The sequence below is a fragment of the Sturnira hondurensis genome, unplaced genomic scaffold (assembly GCF_014824575.4).
Source record: "Sturnira hondurensis isolate 20B ecotype Veracruz unplaced genomic scaffold, ASM1482457v3 Scaffold0014430, whole genome shotgun sequence".
NCBI lineage: Eukaryota > Metazoa > Chordata > Mammalia > Chiroptera > Phyllostomidae > Sturnira > Sturnira hondurensis.
The window spans coordinates 996,359-1,016,684 of NW_028087061.1; the positions used below are offsets into that span (position 1 = coordinate 996,359).

The following is a 20,326-nucleotide window of genomic DNA, read 5'->3' on the forward strand; positions in this document are numbered from 1 at the left end:
AGTCACCACCATGTCTCACTGGGGACCTCTGGGACACCGGAAAGCACACACTCAGAGTTCGCCCCTCGCGGTGAGGAGGCCGGGCAGGCGCGCAATAACTCCCATCTGCCGCTGGTCCTGGGGCTGTTTTGTCCCTGGTGCTTCGCAGCACATGCAGACAGTGGGACTCTAGCCGCAGGTTCTGGCGCTGTGCGTGGCAGTGGCCAGAGGAGGCGACCGTCCGGACTTCCTCCTGTCCAAGGCTTTCGTCTTGCTTTTTCAGAACCAGTCTGTTTTGCTGAGCTCTTTGTTTGTAGGTCTTGTCTTCTGGGCTGTGTGCAGAAGCCCTGACTCCAGGCAGAAAAACCTCTCCTGTGGCCACCAGATCCATGAGCTCTTCATTTATTTCCTTGGATTCTGTGACCAGAATTCTACCTTGTTAATTTTCCCAAGACCTTCCTGGTAGAATCCAGGCTCTCCCCGAAGGGTTGAGGGGCCTCACACCTGGGGAGAGCAGGGTTGGGGGCATTGTTGAGGACAAACCCAGAGTCTCCAGGGTCCTTGGGGCATTGCCATGGGCACCATCATTATCTCCCCACCCTCTGAGTTCAAAACTAAGAAGGAGGTTGGGACAATCTCTGAGACTGGAAGATTGCCCTTTTTCTCTGCAGGCAGGATTCTCTGTGGGTAATACAGTTGGTTGCATTCTGTCCGCTTCTCTCTGCAGGAAAGAAACCTCCTGTCGGTAATGGCCTGGCTAGTCTGCACCCCTGAAGGTCCCCGGGCCTTCGGAGCCCAGATGAGAGTGGTACCTCCACCCTGCTGTAAATTTATCTCAGTCTTTTCCCTGCCAGCTGGGACCTGAGATTAATTAGTAAATCACAACTTTCTTGAGTATTGTCTGTGCCTGGCACTGTTTTGGGTGCTGAGACACAGCAGAGAACAAGACAAGGAGGTGATTGAGAATCACAGGCTTGTGGAGTGACAAAGCCAGGGGACCCTCAGGGCAGACCTCATCATTTGTCAGGAGAGAAACCCGAGGCTGAGAGAGGGCAAGAGAAGTCTTCAGGCCGCACAGCCAATAGGCGGCCCAGCTTGGAATTATGAAAAGGTCAGAGGTAATGGGCTTAGTGCTAGGGTTAGAGATCACCTGGCCCTAAATGCTCAGTTTTTAGAGGCAGAAACCAGTGGCCAGAGGTGAAAGGTCATGCCAAGCTAGTGGTACTGATTTGCCTGCCAGTGAACAAAACTTCTCTTCCTCATCTGGGCTCTAATACAGTGAGGGGTGTGTGCACGTGTGTGCATTAGATAGAGCCACTGGCATTAGATAAACTGCTCTCGCTGGGTACCCCGGCAGGAGCTGAAATACATTCTGCGTGTTCTACTTTGTGCATGTGCACTGTATCTGTGTTTTTGTGCGCATGTGAATAAGCGTGGCCTCGCATGAGCTGAAGGCATGCACATAACATGCTGACGCTGCACTCACAAACATGGAGCTGTGTTCAAGAGGCAATGCTTGACTGTGGGGGGGTACTACAGACCTCTTTCACAGTCCACCTTTATCCCGTTGCCCCTCCTGGATACCCTTGCCTTGGTTCCCAGGCAGAGAGGTGGGAATGGGCCGTCAGCTGGTGCTTGTGTCCAGCCTGGGTTATGGCTGCCCCCTCCCTTCTAGGAGTCCTGATGTGGGGGCAGGGGCAGGCCAAGGCTGACCTGGAGCTCTGGGCTAATTTTCCCGGCCTCCATCGATCCAGCTGCTTCTCCTGAGTCTATTAGCAGTCGGCGAGTGAAAATATCCCCCATCGTGAGCCCTGACCTGAGACAGGGAGGAATCCATAGCAATTTGTTCAAACAGAAGAAAGCATTTTTCTCTGATTTGTATTCCAATTTATTCCAGGCAGGAAGGGGGTCAGGGTGGGGAGGGGGTGAACCCTAGCACTCCAGAGCTGGGCTCAGGCCCGGCAGCCCCCATGCCAGCCAGGGTGGCAGCTGGAGCTCCCCATGGTGCCTGGGGGAGGGTGGGCCCCAGCGGGGGGACGGGAAGAGAGGCCTGCCAGCCTTCCCAGCAGGCCCTGCTTGGCTGGAGAGATCAGTTGTGGATTTGGTTTTCACAAAACACAAAGCCACCCACTTGGAGCCTCTCTCCCAGGCACTGGGGCCTGTGCCAGGCGTGCGCTCACCCGCTGCGCCTGTGCCAGGGTGGGGGCTGGGCTGAGCGCACGGACACAGTGGCCCCAGTTGGGTTGAGTGGCAGGGGATCTATTCTCCTGACGTGATCCCCAGCCAGCTTTGCAGGGACAGAGTTGCTCAGGCTCAGAGGGGACCTGGCATCCTGGGAAAGCTCTGTGCAGGACGGGAACCCCTCACAGAGAGCCCCTCAGCACGGGAGCCCTGAGTGCGTCTCCCTGACACAGTGCTCGTGCTTTATTCCTGCTCTGAGCAAATTGGGGCTCGTTGGTATCCTAACCAGTAAGTCTCTTTTGAGCTGACATTTATTAAGTGCCTACTATTTGCTGGGCATTGGGCTAGTGCTGCCAAGTACCAGTCCCTGCAGGGTCTGGTCTTCTTCATGTGCCCACCCTTCTTCACACCTTTGTCACCTCCGTCACCCATCTCTGCTCAGTCTTTCCCTTCTGGGAATCGCTTCTCCCTTCCACGGAGGGTGAACCTGATGAGGGTCTGAGGTCTGATGGCTCTGCAGCCCCATTTTTCCAGAGGGACCCTATAAACAGGCCAGTTCTTTATCTTCTGGGTCACTTCCTTCAGCCCCACCTCACCCTCCCCTCCTCACCAGGGCCCAGGCCTTTGCAGAAGTGGCGCCATGGCAACCACAGAGGAGGATTCTGGGAAGGGTCAGCCAAGTGGTCCTGCAGCCCCCCCCCCCCCACTGCTTCCTTCCCTCATTTGTCATTGTCCCCCAGGGAGGGAATAAGCAGAGAAGTTCTTCACATCGAGGTGTTAGGGACTAGCAGCCCTGAGATCAGCAGTGGCACATGACTTGCCAGGCTCCATGACACCACCAAGGTCTAATTTCAGAAGCAAGCAACTAAATATATCAAAGTCGATGAATAATCATCTCTCTGACTCAGGTGGGATTATAGGGAGGCAGTGTGGCCTGAAAGATAGAAGTGGAGGCTTCTGGACCAGATCTAGGTTCAAGTTCTGCCTTAGCCACTCACTGGCTGTGTGATCTTGAGGAGGTGATGCTCCGTGCCTCAGTTTCCCCATGCACAAGATGGCAGTAATAACAGCACCTTCCTCAGGGGGCTGTGGTGAAGAGGAAATGGGGGGTGCTTGTGGAAAGCCATTCTTAGCCCGGTTCCTGGGATGTGGGGAGTAAATGACCCAGCTGTTCAGAGGAGGACCTGCTAAGTGGGTGATTTCAGCACCCAGTTTGACTCAGGAAGCCGGTAAGTCACAGAAGCTGCCATCAGGGAAGTGACATGTGAGCCTCTGGGAGTGGGCATGTGACACAATGTTGGCAGAGAGAGAGCAGGACCCAGAGCCTGGTCCGGAGGAGGGTGGCAGACTTCCGGTGCTCCTCCCGTTTTCCTCTTGGGGAAGTCCAGAGCGGGAACCTTCCCGTGGAGCTACTTTGCAGGTGGGGAGATGGGCGTGTTTGCCTTCAGCCTTTGCTGCCACCCCAGCACTGCCCATTCTGGACCTCACTTTCCTCCCGGGGGGCAGCCCCTGCCTCTTCAGCCTTAGCCCTGAGGAGCCTCCTAATAGCAGTGACTTTTCTGGGCCTGGCCGCGATTGAACTCTGGTCCAATTGGCCTCCCCCAACCCCAAGCACCTCACTTTTCTTCCCCAACCTGCTGGGTTTGGAGTCATTTGCAAGTTGTTCAGAGGCTCAGCATTATAATCAGGTCCTACAGTGCATACCACTTATGTGGTTTCTAAAATTTTAGCCTAAAAAGGCGAGAAACCCTTCAGTGATGGAGAGAAAAATAATGAGAATAATTAAGCGGTGGGGGGGCAGGTATGGCATTTCCTGATTTATAAATATAGCCGATGCTAAAGAAAATGTGTTCCTAAACTTCATGCTTCTCAGATTGACTCTTGAAAAAAAGGATTGTTCATCCCTTTCAAGGGTATAACATGCTTTCTCCCCCAGGGGTGTTCACCTTTTGACAGGGACACAGAGGATGGACAAGTGACAGTTAGTTTATTATGCCAGGTGTTGATGAGTATGGGGAAGGACACACAACACAGGGAGAGGACTGAGGGCGATGGGAGGGGATGGACTGGCATGCCGTCTTCAACGGGGTGGCCTGGGAAGGACTCTGGAAGGGATGGGTGATGGGCGAGTCCTGGGAATCCCGGCAGGGCATCCGGCAGAGGGAGCTGCAGGTGCAAAGGCCCCAGGAGGGAGTGGGCTTGGCCTGCAGACAGCAGGGTGGCCACAGTGGGGCGGTGGGCAGAGAATGCAAGGTGGGCATGGGAGACCATGACAGGGGTGTGGCAGTCCCTTGAATAGCATTGGCTTTGATTCCAAGTGAGTTGGGAGCCATGGTAGGGTTTTGAGCAGAAGGGGGATCCTCGGGCTGTGTGCGGAGGGCAGACCTCACTAGGCAAGGGAGGAGCAGGGTAGACCGATCAGGAGGCTGCTGTAATAACCCAGGCAGGAGGTGGTGGCGGCAGCTGAGGGGTCATAGTCAGGATCTGCTCTGAAGTTCGAGCTGAGAGGGCTCGCTGGTAGACTGGGTATGGGATGTGGAAGAAGAAGTCAGGGACAGCTCCTAGGTTTCTGGCTGACACTCGGTCAGCAGGGGACAGTGCGTTTTCACTAATGGGTGGGTGAAGGGTGGCTCTCAGGCCTTGGGGTGTTAGGCAGCCTAAGGGTGGACCTCCCGGGACCAGTGGATGAAGAGGGGCATAAAGCTAATCAGGCCCCTACATTTGGCTTCCTGGTTGTTCTGGTTTGTTTTTAAGATTTTACTTATTTTTAGAGAGAGGGGAAGGGAGGAGAAAGAGAGGGAGAGAAACATTAATGTGCGGTTGCCTCTCATGTGCCCCCTCTAACTGGGGACCTGGCTGGGAACCCAGGCATGTGCCCTGACTGGGCTGGCTCCCCGGTTTTTAGCCTTAGAGGCACTGTTCTCCCGCCTCCTGAGCTGGGATGAAGGCCTGGCTGGAGGAACTCTGCTGGGGCAGCTTTAAGAGGTTTCAGGAAGTCGGGTTATGGCACCCATAACCCCACCCCACAGCCGGGTGGGCTGATGGCCCGGAACCCCCAGTGGCCTGGGGTGGGGGGGGATCAGAGTTCTGCCTGGTGGTGGTAAACTCCCCAGAAATACTGTCCTTCCTTCCTTTGCCCTCTGTCCTGGGGTCTAAGGCCCCTCCCACTCTCAAGCTGCGAGATCAATTTTGCTTTCAGGTTGTTATTGTTATTATTACCCACTTAAACAACTTCATAGGGGGGAAAAAGGAACCCAGTGACCATCAAACCTCAAGCATTCATTCCGAGTTCCCTGCCCACACCTGTCAATATGTTTTTACAGAGCAGTAAACAGTGGTCTGCTCTGCTTTCTGGGATGACTTTATCTCCTACGCACGTCTCCTGATGCCGACTGAGCCCTCAGACCTGTTACTTTGACGGCCCCAGGGCGCCCCCTGCACCGAGGGGCTGCCGTTAGGCCACCACGTCTCCATTTGCTGGGCGTTTGGGCAGACGCCAATGTTCTTTTCTTCTGAACAGCCCTGCGTGAATATCCTTGTGTGAATTACTTTTTCCTTTTAAGTTATTTCCTTGGGGCCCAGTCCCCAAAGTGAGAGTGCCTAATGGGTCACGGGATGGGAACGGTTTTACGGCTCTCACTCGCACGGCTGGGCTGTGCTGTAAGGAGGGCGAGCCAGCCCTGTGCACAGCCCAGCCACAGCGGATCTTATTATTTTAATTTATTTTCACTGGTCCGATAGGTGCATTATGGCCTGATTCTTAACTTCCACTTTTCACTTCCTGAAGCTACATTTGGGTCTTCCAGCCCCTAATGAGACCTCATCTGTGCAGAACTTCACAGTTTACATGTCCCTCTCTGGTATGTCATCTCACTTAAGACACCGTTGGCCTGACAGTACCGGTCTCTGTTTTATATGGCAGACTTGGGTTGAGTCAAGTTCAGTGCTGGAGTGGAGCCTTCAGGCAGTTCCTTCAGATTTGGTTGGAAACGACTCCCACCCACCTGCCACCATCCCTTTCTTTCTGAGGGCCCAGGGTCCCCACATGTTCATTTCAGCCCAAATGTGGTGCCCCAGCCCTGTGTTTCCCCTCGGCCAAGCCTGTGCCCCAGGATGTGCCCTGTGCTTCCGACGTGGGGCTTGGAGGAGGCTGCCAGGGTTTGGAGTTAGGTGGGGCTTTGGGGCTCTTTGCTTCTGCAAAGCCCCTGCCCCCTCCATTCCCTGCCCCAGGACTCCGTGTTCTGGGGGGGGGGGGCAGTCCTGGCAGTGGCTCTGGTCCCACCCAGGATGTGCCCCATACCTAGTTTTGGTCACAGGTACACTGAGCCTCAGGCTCCTAGGGCCAGGGTCACTCAGGGGACTGTTGGGGTCCTCATTGGACATTGCAGTGATGTTGCAACTCTCAGACTCGAGGGACCTTCTCACGGAGGACACACCTGAGGTAGGAGTTTGGTTTTATTCTGTTCCCTCTAACTAAACTTCCTGAGCATCTACAAGGCAGCTGGTGCTGTGCATGGTAGGTGCCATTCTCCGAGTATTTAGCACTCATGATAAGAAACACTCTTCTGCCCATTTTACAGTCAGGGAAATGAAGCTTTAGACTAGAGGGTTAAACGATTTGTCCCAGACCACACAGCAGTCACTGCAGCAGCCTGGACCAGAGCCCCAGGCCTGAGGCTGTGTCTCCTCCAGCCCTGCGCCTCCTATGGACGGGGTCAGGGGGTGTGCTTCAGCACATGGGCACTTAGTCATATCTAGTCTGGGTCACTTTCAGAGCCCAGGGCCAAGTGAACTGCAGTGATGGGGTCCCCAGGACCCTCAGAGCTTGGTGGGTCTGGGTTGCTGGCACCCAGGCAGGAAATTTTTTTTTAAATCCTCACATAAGGATTTGTTTTTTTTAAGAGAGAGGGGAAAGGAGGGAGAGGGACAGTGATGTGAGAGAGAAACATCGGTTGGAAGCCTTCTATACGTGCCCTGATTGGGGATCAAACCCACAACCTAGGTATGCACCTTGAGTAGGAATTGAACCCACAGCCTTTTGGTATAGGGGACGGTGGTCCAACCAACTGAGCCACCCGTCCAGGACCAGGCAAGATAGGGTCAGATCTGGGTTCCAGAAGCCATTCTCTGCCCTGATAGTTGCCAGCCCCTCTCTCCCACCATCATCCGGTATGTCCTCCTGGAGAGAGCTTCCCTTCCACTGAGCACCTCTTTCAGCCCACCTTGGCATCTGGTCTCTCGAGATGATAGCTCTTGGCGTTTCCCCCAAAGTAGACCTCCTCATTCAGGGGCGCATTTCCCTCTTACAGGCCCTTGGAACAGGTTCCCAGAGGATCCTTGGCTATATTACCAAATGGGAAGGGGACGGTTGCTTATCGAGCACCTACTAGGTAACAGTCTTTGTGCTCTGTATCCAACGCACATTATCTTATTTAAGCCACACAACCTAAAAGTTGTTACCACTACAGCCTCAGGTGTGGTATTATTCCCCTTTTGCAGATGAAGAAACAAGGCTTCAGGAGGTTAAATAAATGACTTACCCAGGGTCATGTGGCCAGTAGGTGGGAGATAGAGCCCTACCTCTTGGCCCTCCCACCAACGGCCTGGGCAGCCCCTCAGGCTGGCAGTTACAGCCTTGGATGAAGCACTGCCCTGCCTGAGGCCTGTGCCTTTCTGCTCTCTTTTTGAGTGTCCTTCTGCACTGCTTGGAGCTGCCCTAAGTCCCCTCATTGGTGAGAGTTTGGTGTTCTGGAGCCCACTATGGAGAAAGTCCCTTTACAGTTAGTTTCCCACAGGGGACCCAGGAGCTCTCACTTGCAGGGCTCTCGCAGTGGCCTGTCCTGATATCCCAGTGTTCCATATGTGGTGTGCAGATTAGACTTCCACTGATACCCAGACATGGAGGAGTGTGAGCATATGCTGTTGAAACCCGTGCACCTTCCGACGAGGCCGGGATGTGGATGCAGCAGTGCCAAATGCTCCTAGGGACTGGGGCACAGGTGGTCTGGCCACCACTTTCGGCAGAGGAGGGCTGCTGGGAGTGCCAGGCTCTGCCAGAGTGTCAGGCTCTGAAAATGGGCCCGGGCCCTGTAAATGGTAGCAGGCTGGGCAAGCAGCAGCAGGCCCTGCCTCTGACTACGAGAGCACAGCTAGGTTTTACCCTCCATTACGGTGACAGGGTGGCAGGCTGTGCACTGATCCGTTCAGCTCTGCCTGCTCTCTACACGCAGTGACAGCCCCCTTGTACCCAGAGGCCAGCGGCACGTACACTGGGGCTGGGGAGACATTTTTGCAGCCGAAGGGGAGGTCGGTTGAATGGGGGTTTGATTTGATGAGCAGAGGGGCCCTTGGGGCGGAGAGCAGACCCTGATGTGGTCTGTGGCAAGGGGAGGGCAGAGCTTCTTCTGTGAGAAGGGCTGGGCCTCCCTTGGCTCTGCATCCCAGCGCCGAGAGCTGGCTAGTTCACATACTAGGTGCTCAGGAAATGTTACAGAGGGATCGATGGATCAGTGGCACACTAACAGGTGACTGGGTGTTCCTCGTGGAGGGTTTGGGAGGCCAGGGAGCAAGAGGGAGGTTGGAGAGGGAATTGGCTTGGAACAAGACCTAGTGACTTGAGAGAATGTCCAGGGGTGGACAAGGCAGTGCACTTTGTATCCCTTCCAGATGACCAGCCTGAAGGTGAGGCCAGAGGAGATGATGAGGGCTGGGTGGGACTGTTTCCAACTGGTTTTCCCGTCATAGAATCAGAGCCTGCCCCAGACCTGGAGTGCTCCTGAGAAGTCACCTGGCCCATCCTGGCAGGCTGTGACAGGCTTCAGCCAGCTCCAAAGCCAGCCTGGTTGGTGGGGAGGGCAGGACAAAGCCCTGCTGTGGAGAGCACAGAGGGCAGGGTTCCTCCATGGTCAAAGGCCCTCATGAGAGGCACATAAGCCCCATTCCTGGCAGAAGGAGGCCCAGGCGGAGCTGGCCAGGCGCCTGCCCTGACAGCCTTCTCCCAGACCCCAGCCACCATTCTCTGAGCAGCTAATTAAAAGAGAAAAGCCTGTTAATATTTCAGCACTGTTAACCCATTAAAGTATTAAGTGTACATTGGCATTACATGCATAAAGGGGTCGATAAACATGTGCACACCTGGGGCTGGGAGGGCAGGGGAGAGGTAGTCTCCAAGGACACCGCACAGGAGTGGCCCACCAGCAACTCAATCTGGCATGTCCTCAGTACTGTGTGGGCACACAGGCGCTGGAAATGCATGGGGCTGAGCACAAAAGTCAGAGTCAGGCAGACTCCCAACCAGCAGGGCATCCTTGGGCTTAACCTTGCTGAGCCTCAGCTTCCTCATCTGACAAAGGGGAACAATAATAGGCTTGTTATAAGCAATAGATAAAATAGCAGCTATAAAACACTCCATGCAATGCTGGGACAGAGTGAATTGTTATGTTACGTGTACAGTGTTGTTACGGGGGAGACCCCAGACGTAACTCCAGCTCACAGCAGTCCCTCCCCACTTCCTTTCTGCCTCTTTGCAGGCTTTGTCCCAGCTCTTCTAGACTCTACACTGCCCTAGAGCAGGGCCTGGTGCCACGGCTCCCCCTACCCCAGCCCCAGCCTCATGAGGATTTGCTGGATGACCGTGAAGCCAGGACCAGAACACTGATTGCGATGCCACGTTGCCTGGCTCAGATCACCCAGCAATGCTGCAGAGGCGGCTAGGGTGGCCGCCCTGGAATCTGGCAGCTGGGCAGATAGAGCCAACTCTAGGTGGGGAAGCCCCGCTCCCCTTTCCTCTCCTTGCCTTTCCCCCACTCTGCTCTGTTCGAAAGTTTCCCCAGGCTGCAGACACGCTTCCCCTGAAAGAGTCAGGAGCAGGGAGCAGGACAACAGCCCCCCACCTTGGCTACAATGGACCTTTTCAAATGTGGCAGGAGAGGAAACCTGAAGGAAAGCTGCCGGGGCTTCAAATTCAGGTTTCCATGCATTTTGCTGCCTGGTTGCCTTATTTGGCTCTACATGTACTCTTGCATCCTCACACGTTTGATGAAATTCCCCCTCTAGGTTCCAGTGAGAATTGTCTTCGGAAGCCCAGTGGTCAAGTTGGAAGTAGCCTTTACATGAGTGTTGAGAGTTTGTGGCTTCACTGGGCCTGCTGGGCCCCGGAAGTCCCCACCCCCATCTACAATTTGAGGTGTCTACTTTTGGGGGAAGAAAGGAGTGAGCTGATTGGTCAGAAGCATTCTGCCAGGGACTCGCCATTTTTGCCTCAGCCGCCCTCACTGTGAGGTTGCCCCATGGGTGACATCTTTCACGCTACTTGACCATTCTCAGCCGAGGGACTGGTGTGTGTGTGTGTGTCCAGCGGGGGTGGGGGTGTTACTCGACTCCCTAACCTTAGCTTTGTACTGAGCGTCGGATCAGCACTTCCACACTTGCTATATACAACACTCCTGTTCCTCAAGGTGTTAAGAGACAACTCTGTGAAGAAAGGGCCTTATGGCCGAACACAGTTGGAAAGCGCTGGAGTGAACCCAGTGTTTGCTGCGGGTCTTTTCAGAGCCTTTAATGCTTGACTCCTGTGCGCTGAGACTGAGGAGAGAGAAGATGCAGTGTCCTTATTGGCGGGGGACTGTTGAGGAACACTTTGTGGCACACAGGTTGGGGACAGTTTTCCTTTTTTCATGGGGTTTTATTGATGGAGCTCAGAGAGTGACGTAGGAAAAGTCTCAAGACCAGAGGCAGGGAAACATACTTGGTTCCCAAATCCTGTTTTGTTTCCTGTCCGCCAACACGACATCAAGCGGAGATGATCGGGTCCGGAGGTGCCTCCGAACTTCCCGGGGACGTGTTACAGGTGTGGACTCCGAGGCCCGTGCCTAGAGAGTCAAAGCCTGTGTTTCCACGGGGGACTGGGAATCTGTGCTCTGACGGGCTCCCTTGGTGACATGGGGTGGGGGTGGGGGGTCTGAGGGTGACTGAGACAGGAGCTGAGTTCCAAGCTACCAGGTGGAAGGCCCGGGTTCGAGTCCCAGCTCAGCTACTGTCCTGTGTCAGTGAGTGACGTGGGCATTTGCTTCTCCAGGTTTCCGTTTCCTTCTCTGCTGAAGGAGCAAGATAGCACTTGCTCTTTCTGCCTCTCAGAACGGAGGCGAGGAGTTTGGAAACATACTGTGGGCCCCGGGAACACATCAGCCCTCGTCATCTGTGCAGAAAAGCCAGGGTCCTGTCGTGCAGTGGGCTTCAGGCCCCCAGGGAGGTGGGCTGCCGAGTGGGAGGTGGGGTCATTTGTAGAATCAAAATGCTGGGTGATGTGGCCAGATTGCTCACTGTGTACCAGACACTGTTTTAACCACTTCACGTGTGTCTACTTACTTATTCCTTGCAACGATGTGCTGTTTTACAGCAGAGAAAACTAAGGCTTAAGTGATTTGCAGAAAGTCACAAAATAACTTGCTGAAGGCCTCCTGAAGCCCTACACAGCCCCCAACACGAGTCTTGACCATATTCATGAAAACTCCCTGCTGGTTTAATGCCTGTTTTGAGTGTTTCCTCCCCCAGGATGCAGAGGGGGCCGCAGAGGGGGCCCGCCTGTCCCCATCTCTTGCTCCTGTTCCATCATCTTAGGAGCTGTCATTTAGAGAGAGCGCACATGCTCTTTGTCCAGGTGTTTTGCATATATTCTTTTAAACCTTCCCACCAGCCCTGGGAGAAGGCATTACTGTTCCCATTTTACAAATGAAGAGGCTGAGGCTGAGAGGGATTAACCTTCCCGTTGTCACCCCACCACTGGGTAGCAGAGCCGGGGATTCATCCCAGACTGTCGGCTCCTTCCATGTCTCTACAGCAGGTCTCTCTCCTCAGCCCTCTGTTCCTTGTCACATGCCTCAGAGGCGTCTTAGCACTTAGCATGCTCCGAAACTGCCCTGTTCACGTCTGCTTTCTGGTTCGCTGTCCATCTCCCCACAGATTCTCTTTCAGAGCTGGTCCTTGTTTGCTTTTCACGACAGCCTCTTCAGCACCCAGCACAGCGGCAGGCTCGAAGCGTTTGTTGTTTGACAGACTGAATGAAAGGATTATGTCGTGGCACCTCTTGACACGGGCCTGGTTGCCTTTGGAACCGGAAGATGCCGCTGTTGGCAGTGCCGTCCCGGGGTGTGAGGAGGGGCAGCTGAGGTTAAGTGGGACAGAGCTCCTCTGGGGGTCTGCCCCTCGGCGGGGGGTTCCTGGTCAGAAACCGGGTCCAGACATTCCAGCACCGAGCAACGTGGGGGAGGCTGACTCACACTAAGGAAACTCAGTGGGGAGTGGGGTGGGGTGATGGACACACTGAAATGCCAGCCAAGGTCAAGGAGGTCTGGGCACTTTGCTGTTGGCCAGTGCTCCTCCAGAAGGACTGTCTACGCCTGGAAGACAGCAGCCCTGTGCAGTGGCTCCTCAAGTGGGAGTCACAGTAAAGGGCGTGAGGGGTTGCAGAGGTTAGTGACGTAAAGGAAGGGGACCTCAGCGTGCAGTGTCACCAAAGGGAGGTGGCTGCTTTTTAAAAAACTGAAATGTAATAACTTAGATACTGTAAAACCTGAAGTAAATAGTGATACATTTTTACGTGTGCGTCCACCTGTGTAGCGCCCCCTCAGGTTAAGATGTAACCAGATGGGATCCCGCCTTCTCCCCAGGAAGTCCTCTAGTGCCGTTCCGCCAGTAACCGCCTCCCACCCAAGGGCCACTGCTGTTGTGGCCCCATTACTACAAGATTGGTTTTTCCATTTTTTAGTTTTGAATAGATAAAACTATACGATAGTTACTTTTTTGTATCCAAGTTCTTTCACTTAAACTGTGCCTGTGGGATTCACTAGTGATGCATCTGGCAGCAGTTCATTTTTCTCATGTGTGATATTCCATTGTATATACCAATTCATTACCCTGCGCTGCCCCTGCTGGACATGCAGGTCGTTTCTTGTCGTGAGCTACAGTGGAAAAGGCTGCTGTGGACAGTCTAGTGCTTGGTTGTCAGAAGCAGTCACTTTATCAGGGACATAGCCTGCAGTGGGACTCCTGTGTCGTGGGTACACACTTGTTTAGCCCGAATCTCTTCAAAAGTAGTGTTACCATTTTTAGAGTTGAATAGTCTTAGTATCGTCATCAAAGGGGGTTAAGTAATCTTAATGATGCCATCATCCCTGGTGCCCACTCCTCGCCCCGCCTCCAGTGAGGACACGTACCTGTCAGGAGACCGGAGGCCTTGTGTCTGCTGGCCAGGCCCGGTCTTGTCTGGCCTGTCCTGGCTGAGCCCTGAGGAAGCTTAGCTCTCCAGCTCTTTTGTAATATTCCTTATTAATCACCAAATCTTCTGTTATTGCCACACTGTCCGGCTACAGGCAAGCCACAGTGTCCAAGCTTATAGTTTATCTTCCTTGGCAGCCTGTTAAATCAATACTTTCCTTGTTGAGAGGCACCCGGGCCTCCTGTAGACATCCACGTGGCTTCACGGGTTATCAGCAATACATGTTGTGCATTGGTGGGGTGTTTCCTGATGGGATTTCCTGGAGACCTGGCCAAAAACAACTCTCTCCTCCGTGTTGTGGTCATGTTCATGCATTTTCATTGTGTGTGTGTGTGTGGGGGGGGGGTTGGGCAGTGTCAGACCCATTCCCCAGATTCTAGGATGCATAGTCTAGAGACTATGTGCTGATTAGAAAATTCAGAGGAAGTATGAGTTGAAAAAGACCACAGAGAGGTCATCACATCCATCCCCCTCCTGTGGGCGGGGAAGCTCAGGCCCACGGAGGTCTGACTTGCCCAGGGTCACACAGCTTGTCTCCTGACAACTAGTGTAGGTTCATTCCTCTGGGGCACCAGGCAGGCAGGATGGTCACCTGGACACTCGGACTCCGGGTGGGTGGCAGCTGCCGCTGTTTGCAGAACCTGCTGCTATTTAGAGAGACTCTCATGGTTAAACGTGGCCTGTGCCACTCCCAACTGCTGCCCCACAGGCTTCTTCACCTGCAGCCAGGCTGCCTCTGTGGACCCCTCTCTGCAGCTGGTTCACGGCTATCCCCCCAGCGTTGCTCGGAGAGACTCTGTTAAGGCACCACTGTGCCATCTGCAGAGCAGTAGAGTTCCACCAAACATTTCTCATTTACACTGTGTTCTTGTACATCCACCCTGATGGGTTCTCGGAGTTGGCAGCATTCTCTCCATTTAGAGATGAGAAAACAAATGTCCAAAGATCACTACCGGCTTACCCCCAGTGAATCGTAATATATAATGCAGTCGACTGCCCTGTTGACTGGCACGCAGGCCCCCTGTTCTTTGAAGTCTTGTTCAAAAGCTACCTCTTCCGCAGAGCCTTCTGTGATTCTTCCTCCTTCCGCGAGTCTTCCTCCAGCTGGTGGGGATGGCTCTCTTCTCTAATCTCTCTCACAACGCTTAGCAACTTCACCAAGGGATATTTTTGTAAATTCATTAATTCAACATGCCCTAAGTGCCTGTTGTATTTAAGGCCTTGTGCTGGGAGTTCCAAGATGAAGTTCACAGCCTGATAGGCAGAAAGACGAGACCCCCGAACTTGGTAGACATACAGACTGACGCTTTGCCATTGTGCTGGGGGAGTGACCAATACAAAAGGATGGGGGTGCAGTCAATCACGGGGCACTTCTGGAGAAGTTACACTTAAAAAAATGCTCACCCGAGGATATGTTTATTGATTTGAGAGAGAGAGGAAGAAGGGGAGAGGGAGAGAAAGAGAGAGAGAGAAACATTGATCAGCTATCTCCCCTACGTGCCCGGCCGACTGGCGATCTGCACTGGACGATGCTCCAACCATCGAGCCACCTGGCCAGGGTGGAGTCACATGCTTTAAGCACAGGTTCTATCTCAGCTTTGGCGCTGTGATTTAGGGCAAGCACTGTGTTCACTCCCTGTGTCCCTGGTATTCTGTCTGATCAGCTCTCCCACCTCCACTCTCTCCACCCTCAACTGTGAGCAGACAGGTGTGAACTTGGGGGCCTTACTCTCCTTCCCAGAGCCCACGCATCTGTGGGGTGGGGGCTAGTTTACCTTTAGCACAGTGGGCTTGCCACTGAGGGAGGGGCTGTGAACTTTTCCAGTTCGGTCATTTCCCCCTCCCCAGCCTTGGGCATTGCGAGAGAGGTCACGGAAGAGCCGGTTTTTTGAGAACTTCTGTCCCTTGGAGAAGAGCTGGCACAGGTGCAGTGGGGGGAAATTAGCAGGGCTATGGGTAAGGGGAGTGTGTAGTCTGTGGGGTTGGGGGTGTCTTAGGTTAGGCTCTCTAGGAGTAGAGCCTGGGATTGTTGGGGGTAGGTACAGTTCAGGCAGGTGATTTGCTGAGGAAATATTCTCAGGAGAAAATAGGACAAAAAGGGAAGCAGTTGGGCAAATATGTGGTTGAGCTGAGAGCCTCAGTCTCTTCCTGGGGTCATGGGGTCCAGGGGTCCAGGGGTCCAGGGGCTCAGAGGTGGGGCTCTGGAGTGTAAACAGCACCATAGTCATCCCATCTTAAGGTAAGAGGGCTGGGCTGTTGCACCTGTTTGCCAGTCATCGGGAGGGCGTGTGTGTATTGGGGAAGAGGGCGCCCTCCTAGGCATTTCTGGTCCAGTCAGCTCCCATGGGCTAAGGGCAGTTCCCTGGGGAAGGTGAGCTCTGTGCACCCAGTAGCTGTCATTCAGAGCAGCTGGGGACGCATGCAGATGCCAGATACAGGGTGGAGCACCGGCAGCCTCCACCACAGGGGGCTGCTAAAACAATCTGTCTGGATGACAAAGCCCCTCACCCTCATCAGCTCATGGGTGAGCCCAGATCTCTTGCAGTGGGGGTGGGATGAGGAAGAATTGCCCCTTTCTGAGTTCCTGGCCCTTCTGGTGGCCCAGGGCTCTGGGAGGGTTCTTTCCTGAGCTCAATGGGATCGGGCCTCTGAAGAATGACCTGGGGAGGTCTGGGCTGACCTCTCCCCCTGACATAGTCAGGAGGAAGCCTCAGACCCCCTGGGGCCCCGGTGCCCCTTGTCTAAACCTCCTCGCTCTCTGCCAGCTCCAGCCCAGGCCCAGATCGTGCACGCCGGCCAGGCGTGTGTGGTGAAAGAGGACAACATCAGTGAGCGGGTCTACACCATTCGGGAGAGCGACACCCTTGTGCTGCAGTGCCTTGTCACTGGGCACCCTCGGCCCCAGGTAAGCCCCCACCCAGCCTGTGCAGCCTCCCTCTCCATCCCCTCTCTGCAATCAGAGCTCAAGAAGCCGCAGCAGGTGCGGGGGACTAGAGGCCACGGTGGCAAATGAACAGAGGACAGGAGCCAGGGCTGGGGGAAGAGCTGGAAAATGAACTCTGAGGAAGGGCTGGAGGCTGTGGGCTTAGTCACTCGAAAACGTTGACGGCCACAGGGAAAACAGAAGGCCAGTTATTCAGCTCCACTCCATCCCTGGCAGAGGTGAGCAGACACGTCCTCAGCTGCTCCGCAGCCGTACTCGAAAGCAGACAGGGCGCCCAGCACTATGCCAGGTGCTTTCTCCAGTGTTTTCTCTTTGGCTCCTCACAGCCATGCCACGAGGAAGCCATTCATGCCCCCATTTTACAGCTGAGGAAATAGAGGTTCAGGTTGGGTAAACTCCCAAGGTCACACAACTCTCACGAAGGGGGAAGCGGAATTTGCATCCAGAACCAGTGTTCCCTGTAGCCTGTACACTTCCTCTCAGTGTATTTGTCTTTGGACTGGGGGCTCCAGGAATGATCAGCAACAGAGAATACAATCTCTACTTTGGGAGGCTTCTGGTGGGCAAGGCCTACACTCTTGAGGTTAAAAGGCTCAAAGCAATTAGAGAGCAACAGATGCTGGGTGTCTGGAAATGCCAGGTGAATTTTGTCTCAGACCAACTGAATGGTTCAGACAGGAAGTGTAGGCTGCTTACCACTGAGAGCTGATGGGAGGAGGCAGGAGGCTGGAGGGATGTGTGGAATTTGCTGGTGAGCTGCTGTGACCTTTAAGAGCAGCAGGAAGGTTTAGGTTGGATTCTGGGAAGGAGAATGAAATGTGAAATCCTTTTATTAGGGTAATTTTGGGAACAGGGACAGCTTTAGTAGGTTTGGCCTTGAGATAAGCAAGTGGACAAGGAGACTCCTGCAGAGGTGTCCAGCTTGTGGCCCACAGGCTGCATGAAGCCCAGAATGGCTATGAATGCGGCCCAACACAAAATCATAACTTTATTTACATGCTATGAGATGTTTTTGTGATTACATGTCACAATGTATTTAATGAGTGGCCCAAGACAACTTTTCTTCCAGTGTGGCCCAGAGATGCCAAAAGGTTGGACACCCCTGCAAGACTCTTGTCACCTGAAACTGTGACCGCTGCTTGCTCCTTCTGGAAGGCCTGTGTAGAAGTGAAAGCCGGGCTGCCAGTCTTCAGGGTGGTGTCAGGTGTGACCGTTAGGGGTGGTCCATCCTGTGGCCAGGGAGGCAGCTGGGCCATCTGTCCCTAAGGCCACACTGGCCATCTGTGTATGTCCCTTTGTGCGTCAGGTGTGTGAGTCATCTGCGGTGGTGGCTGTATGTACATGCATTCCTTTTTCTATTTCCATCCACAGTTTGATTGTTTTTCCTGCCACCAGGCTTAAACCCCTGTGCTCACATGTGCCTCTGTCCCATCTCATTTCCCACAAATTGCCAGCCCCTGACACCTTTCTTTTTATGCTCTTGCGTGGGTCCTCTCCTGTCTGTTCCTCATTATTCCTCTGGGTCAGTCCTTCCGTCCTGTTCCCTGGTCTATTGCCCATTCTCCCAAATCTCCCCTTCCAGGCCATTCCTGCACCCTGGTCCCTGATTCTCGTCCTCCAGCCTGCTACATCATATCACTCCCCTCTCAGAAACCCTTCATGGCGCCCCATTACGGACCAGACCCAGTTCGGGCTCCTGGAGGTAGAATCAAAGACCTCCCACAATCTGCCCCCACCTGCCTTTCCTGTCTCATCCCCCACCTTCCTCACACCTGTGCTCCAGTCGCACTTGCCCAAGTACACCCCGTTCATTCCTGCTTTGACACTGCTGCTCACCACTCCCGAAATGCCTTGTAGTTCCCTTTCCACTCATTTCATGACAACAAACATGTATTGAGGACTTGCTCTGTGCCCAGCCTTGTGATGCAGCCCAAGGATACAGTTGTAGTTCCTCTTGTCATGGAGCATCTTGTCTCACAGGGGAGCATCAGCATCTCGTGGTCCTCTCTGTGTCGGAACGGGGGACGGGTGGGCGGGAGTTCTTCACTCCAAATATCCAGAGAGAGGGAATCCCTGGGGCCCCAATGAAGAAGGGAGCTAGAGTGATGGCAGTGAGCCGGAGCTGGAGAACCTGGTCCTTGGAGCGGCCCGGCCTACGTGGACCTCGGGGTTGTAGTGTCGATGCACACATGGAGCCGACTGAGGAGAGGCCGTGGGCCGTCTGTGGCTAGAAGCTGGAACTGGACTCCATCCAACTCTGGAAGCTCAGAAGAGTGGCACCGCCTGTGAATGGGGACCAGAAGCCCTCTCTCCCACCGCCCAGAGTCACAGCGGGGAGCAGACTCTGTCTTTCAGGATGTGCATGCAAACAGGGCCCTGTGAGGGAGCGTGACCCTCAGCCTGCCTGCCTCTTGCACTGGGGAGGAGACCCCCAGCTAAGAAACTAACAGACAAACTGGTTGGCACCTGGGAACCCATGTGTCTCGGCCGTAGGCAACCACAGAGCTACACCACCGACAGGCCTGTCAGGGCCTAAGTGGGACTTCTGTGGAAGATGATTGCCACTGATTACAGGCCTGTGGAGTGAAAGTTTAAAACTCACTTAAAAATCCAGCACCAGGAGAGCCAGGCTGTATACTTAAATAACTGAACAATTCATATCTGAGGAAACAAATAATAGAGCAATTTTAAAGGATCTTTAAAATAAGTGTTTAAAATGTGGTGCCCTGGCTGGTGTGGCTCAGTGGATTGAGTGCCGGCCTGTGAACCAAGAGGTCATTGGTTCGATTCCCAGCCAGGGCATGTGCCTGGGTTGCAGGCCAGGTCCCTAGTTGGGGGTGTGAGAGACAACCAATTGGTGTTTCTCTCACACATCCACATTTCTCTCCGTCTCTTTCCCCCTCCCTTCCCCTCTGTCGAAAAGTAAATAAATAAAATCTTTAAAAGAAATGTTTAAAGAGGTACGAGGAGTAGAGTCTATAAGACAGGAGACTGTAAAACCTGATCAGTTAGATATGGAAACAAAAGCAAATAGAAATTGTAGAAAATGAAGTAAGTTTTTAATTTTATGTATTTATTTATTAAACAATTTTATTTATTTATTTTTAGAGAGAGGGGAGGGGAGAGAGAAAGAGAGGGAGAGAAGCATCAGTGTGTGTTTGCTTTTCACACGGCCCCCTGCTGGGACCTGGCCTGCAACCCAGGCGTGTGCCCTGAATGGGAATTGAACCGGTGACCCTTTGGTTTGCAGGCCAGAACTCAGTCCACTGAGCCACACCAGCCAGGGCTGAAATAAGTTTTTGAAAAATTTGGCCTTAATAGCACAGAGATAACCAAAGAGGAAATTAATGAATTAGAGGCTAGATCTGAGGAAATCAGCCACAGTGCAGACTGGAGAAGACAGAGATGGAGATGTGAACAGGAAGTTGGGAGACAGGAGGAGAGAATGAGAAGCTACAACATAGACTCAGGTAGTCTAGGTGAGGCTAGAGATAACCAAGAGGAAGCAATATCCAAAGATTAAAACTGAGAACTTTGTAGCCTTGTAGACTGTTCACATGGATAAAACAAACCACGTTGTAAGCAGTGTATAAACAAACCCCATCTAGACAAATCACATTAAAACCACAAAAATCAAGTACAAAAAGAAAAAAAAACTCATGGCCTTGTTCTCTTTCCAAAGTACCCTCCAGTCTCATGATGGATCACCTGAAGCAGCCCGCCTGTAGCCTTCCCCAGGTTCCGTAAGGGTCCGTAAGAGTCCCTGAGGGTACAGCTGAGGGTGGTGAGGGAATGAGTAGCAACATCATGGCCGGCAGTGACCACCCCTGCACGAGAAGGTTGTCCTTTCACCTATTTCTCCCAGCGTTTTTGTCTTTATGACCCATGACCTGACCTGTTCACCAGTGTCAGAGCCCTTGCTCTGTCTCAGTAACAAGCAGTTCTCC

The 20,326-nt window shown here is 53.5% G+C and overlaps 1 protein-coding gene across 3 annotated transcripts in view; it reads left to right on the plus strand.

The window, feature by feature from the left end:
* MDGA1 (MAM domain containing glycosylphosphatidylinositol anchor 1) overlaps positions 1-20,326 on the plus strand; it is a 55,928-nt gene that overhangs the window by 13,166 nt on the left and 22,436 nt on the right. For all 3 annotated transcript variants that reach the window (XM_037063267.1, XM_037063266.1, XM_037063268.1), the window contains exon 2: positions 16,201-16,340. In XM_037063267.1, the coding sequence (XP_036919162.1) occupies positions 16,201-16,340 (140 nt within the window). The remainder of the gene's footprint in view (positions 1-16,200; positions 16,341-20,326) is intronic.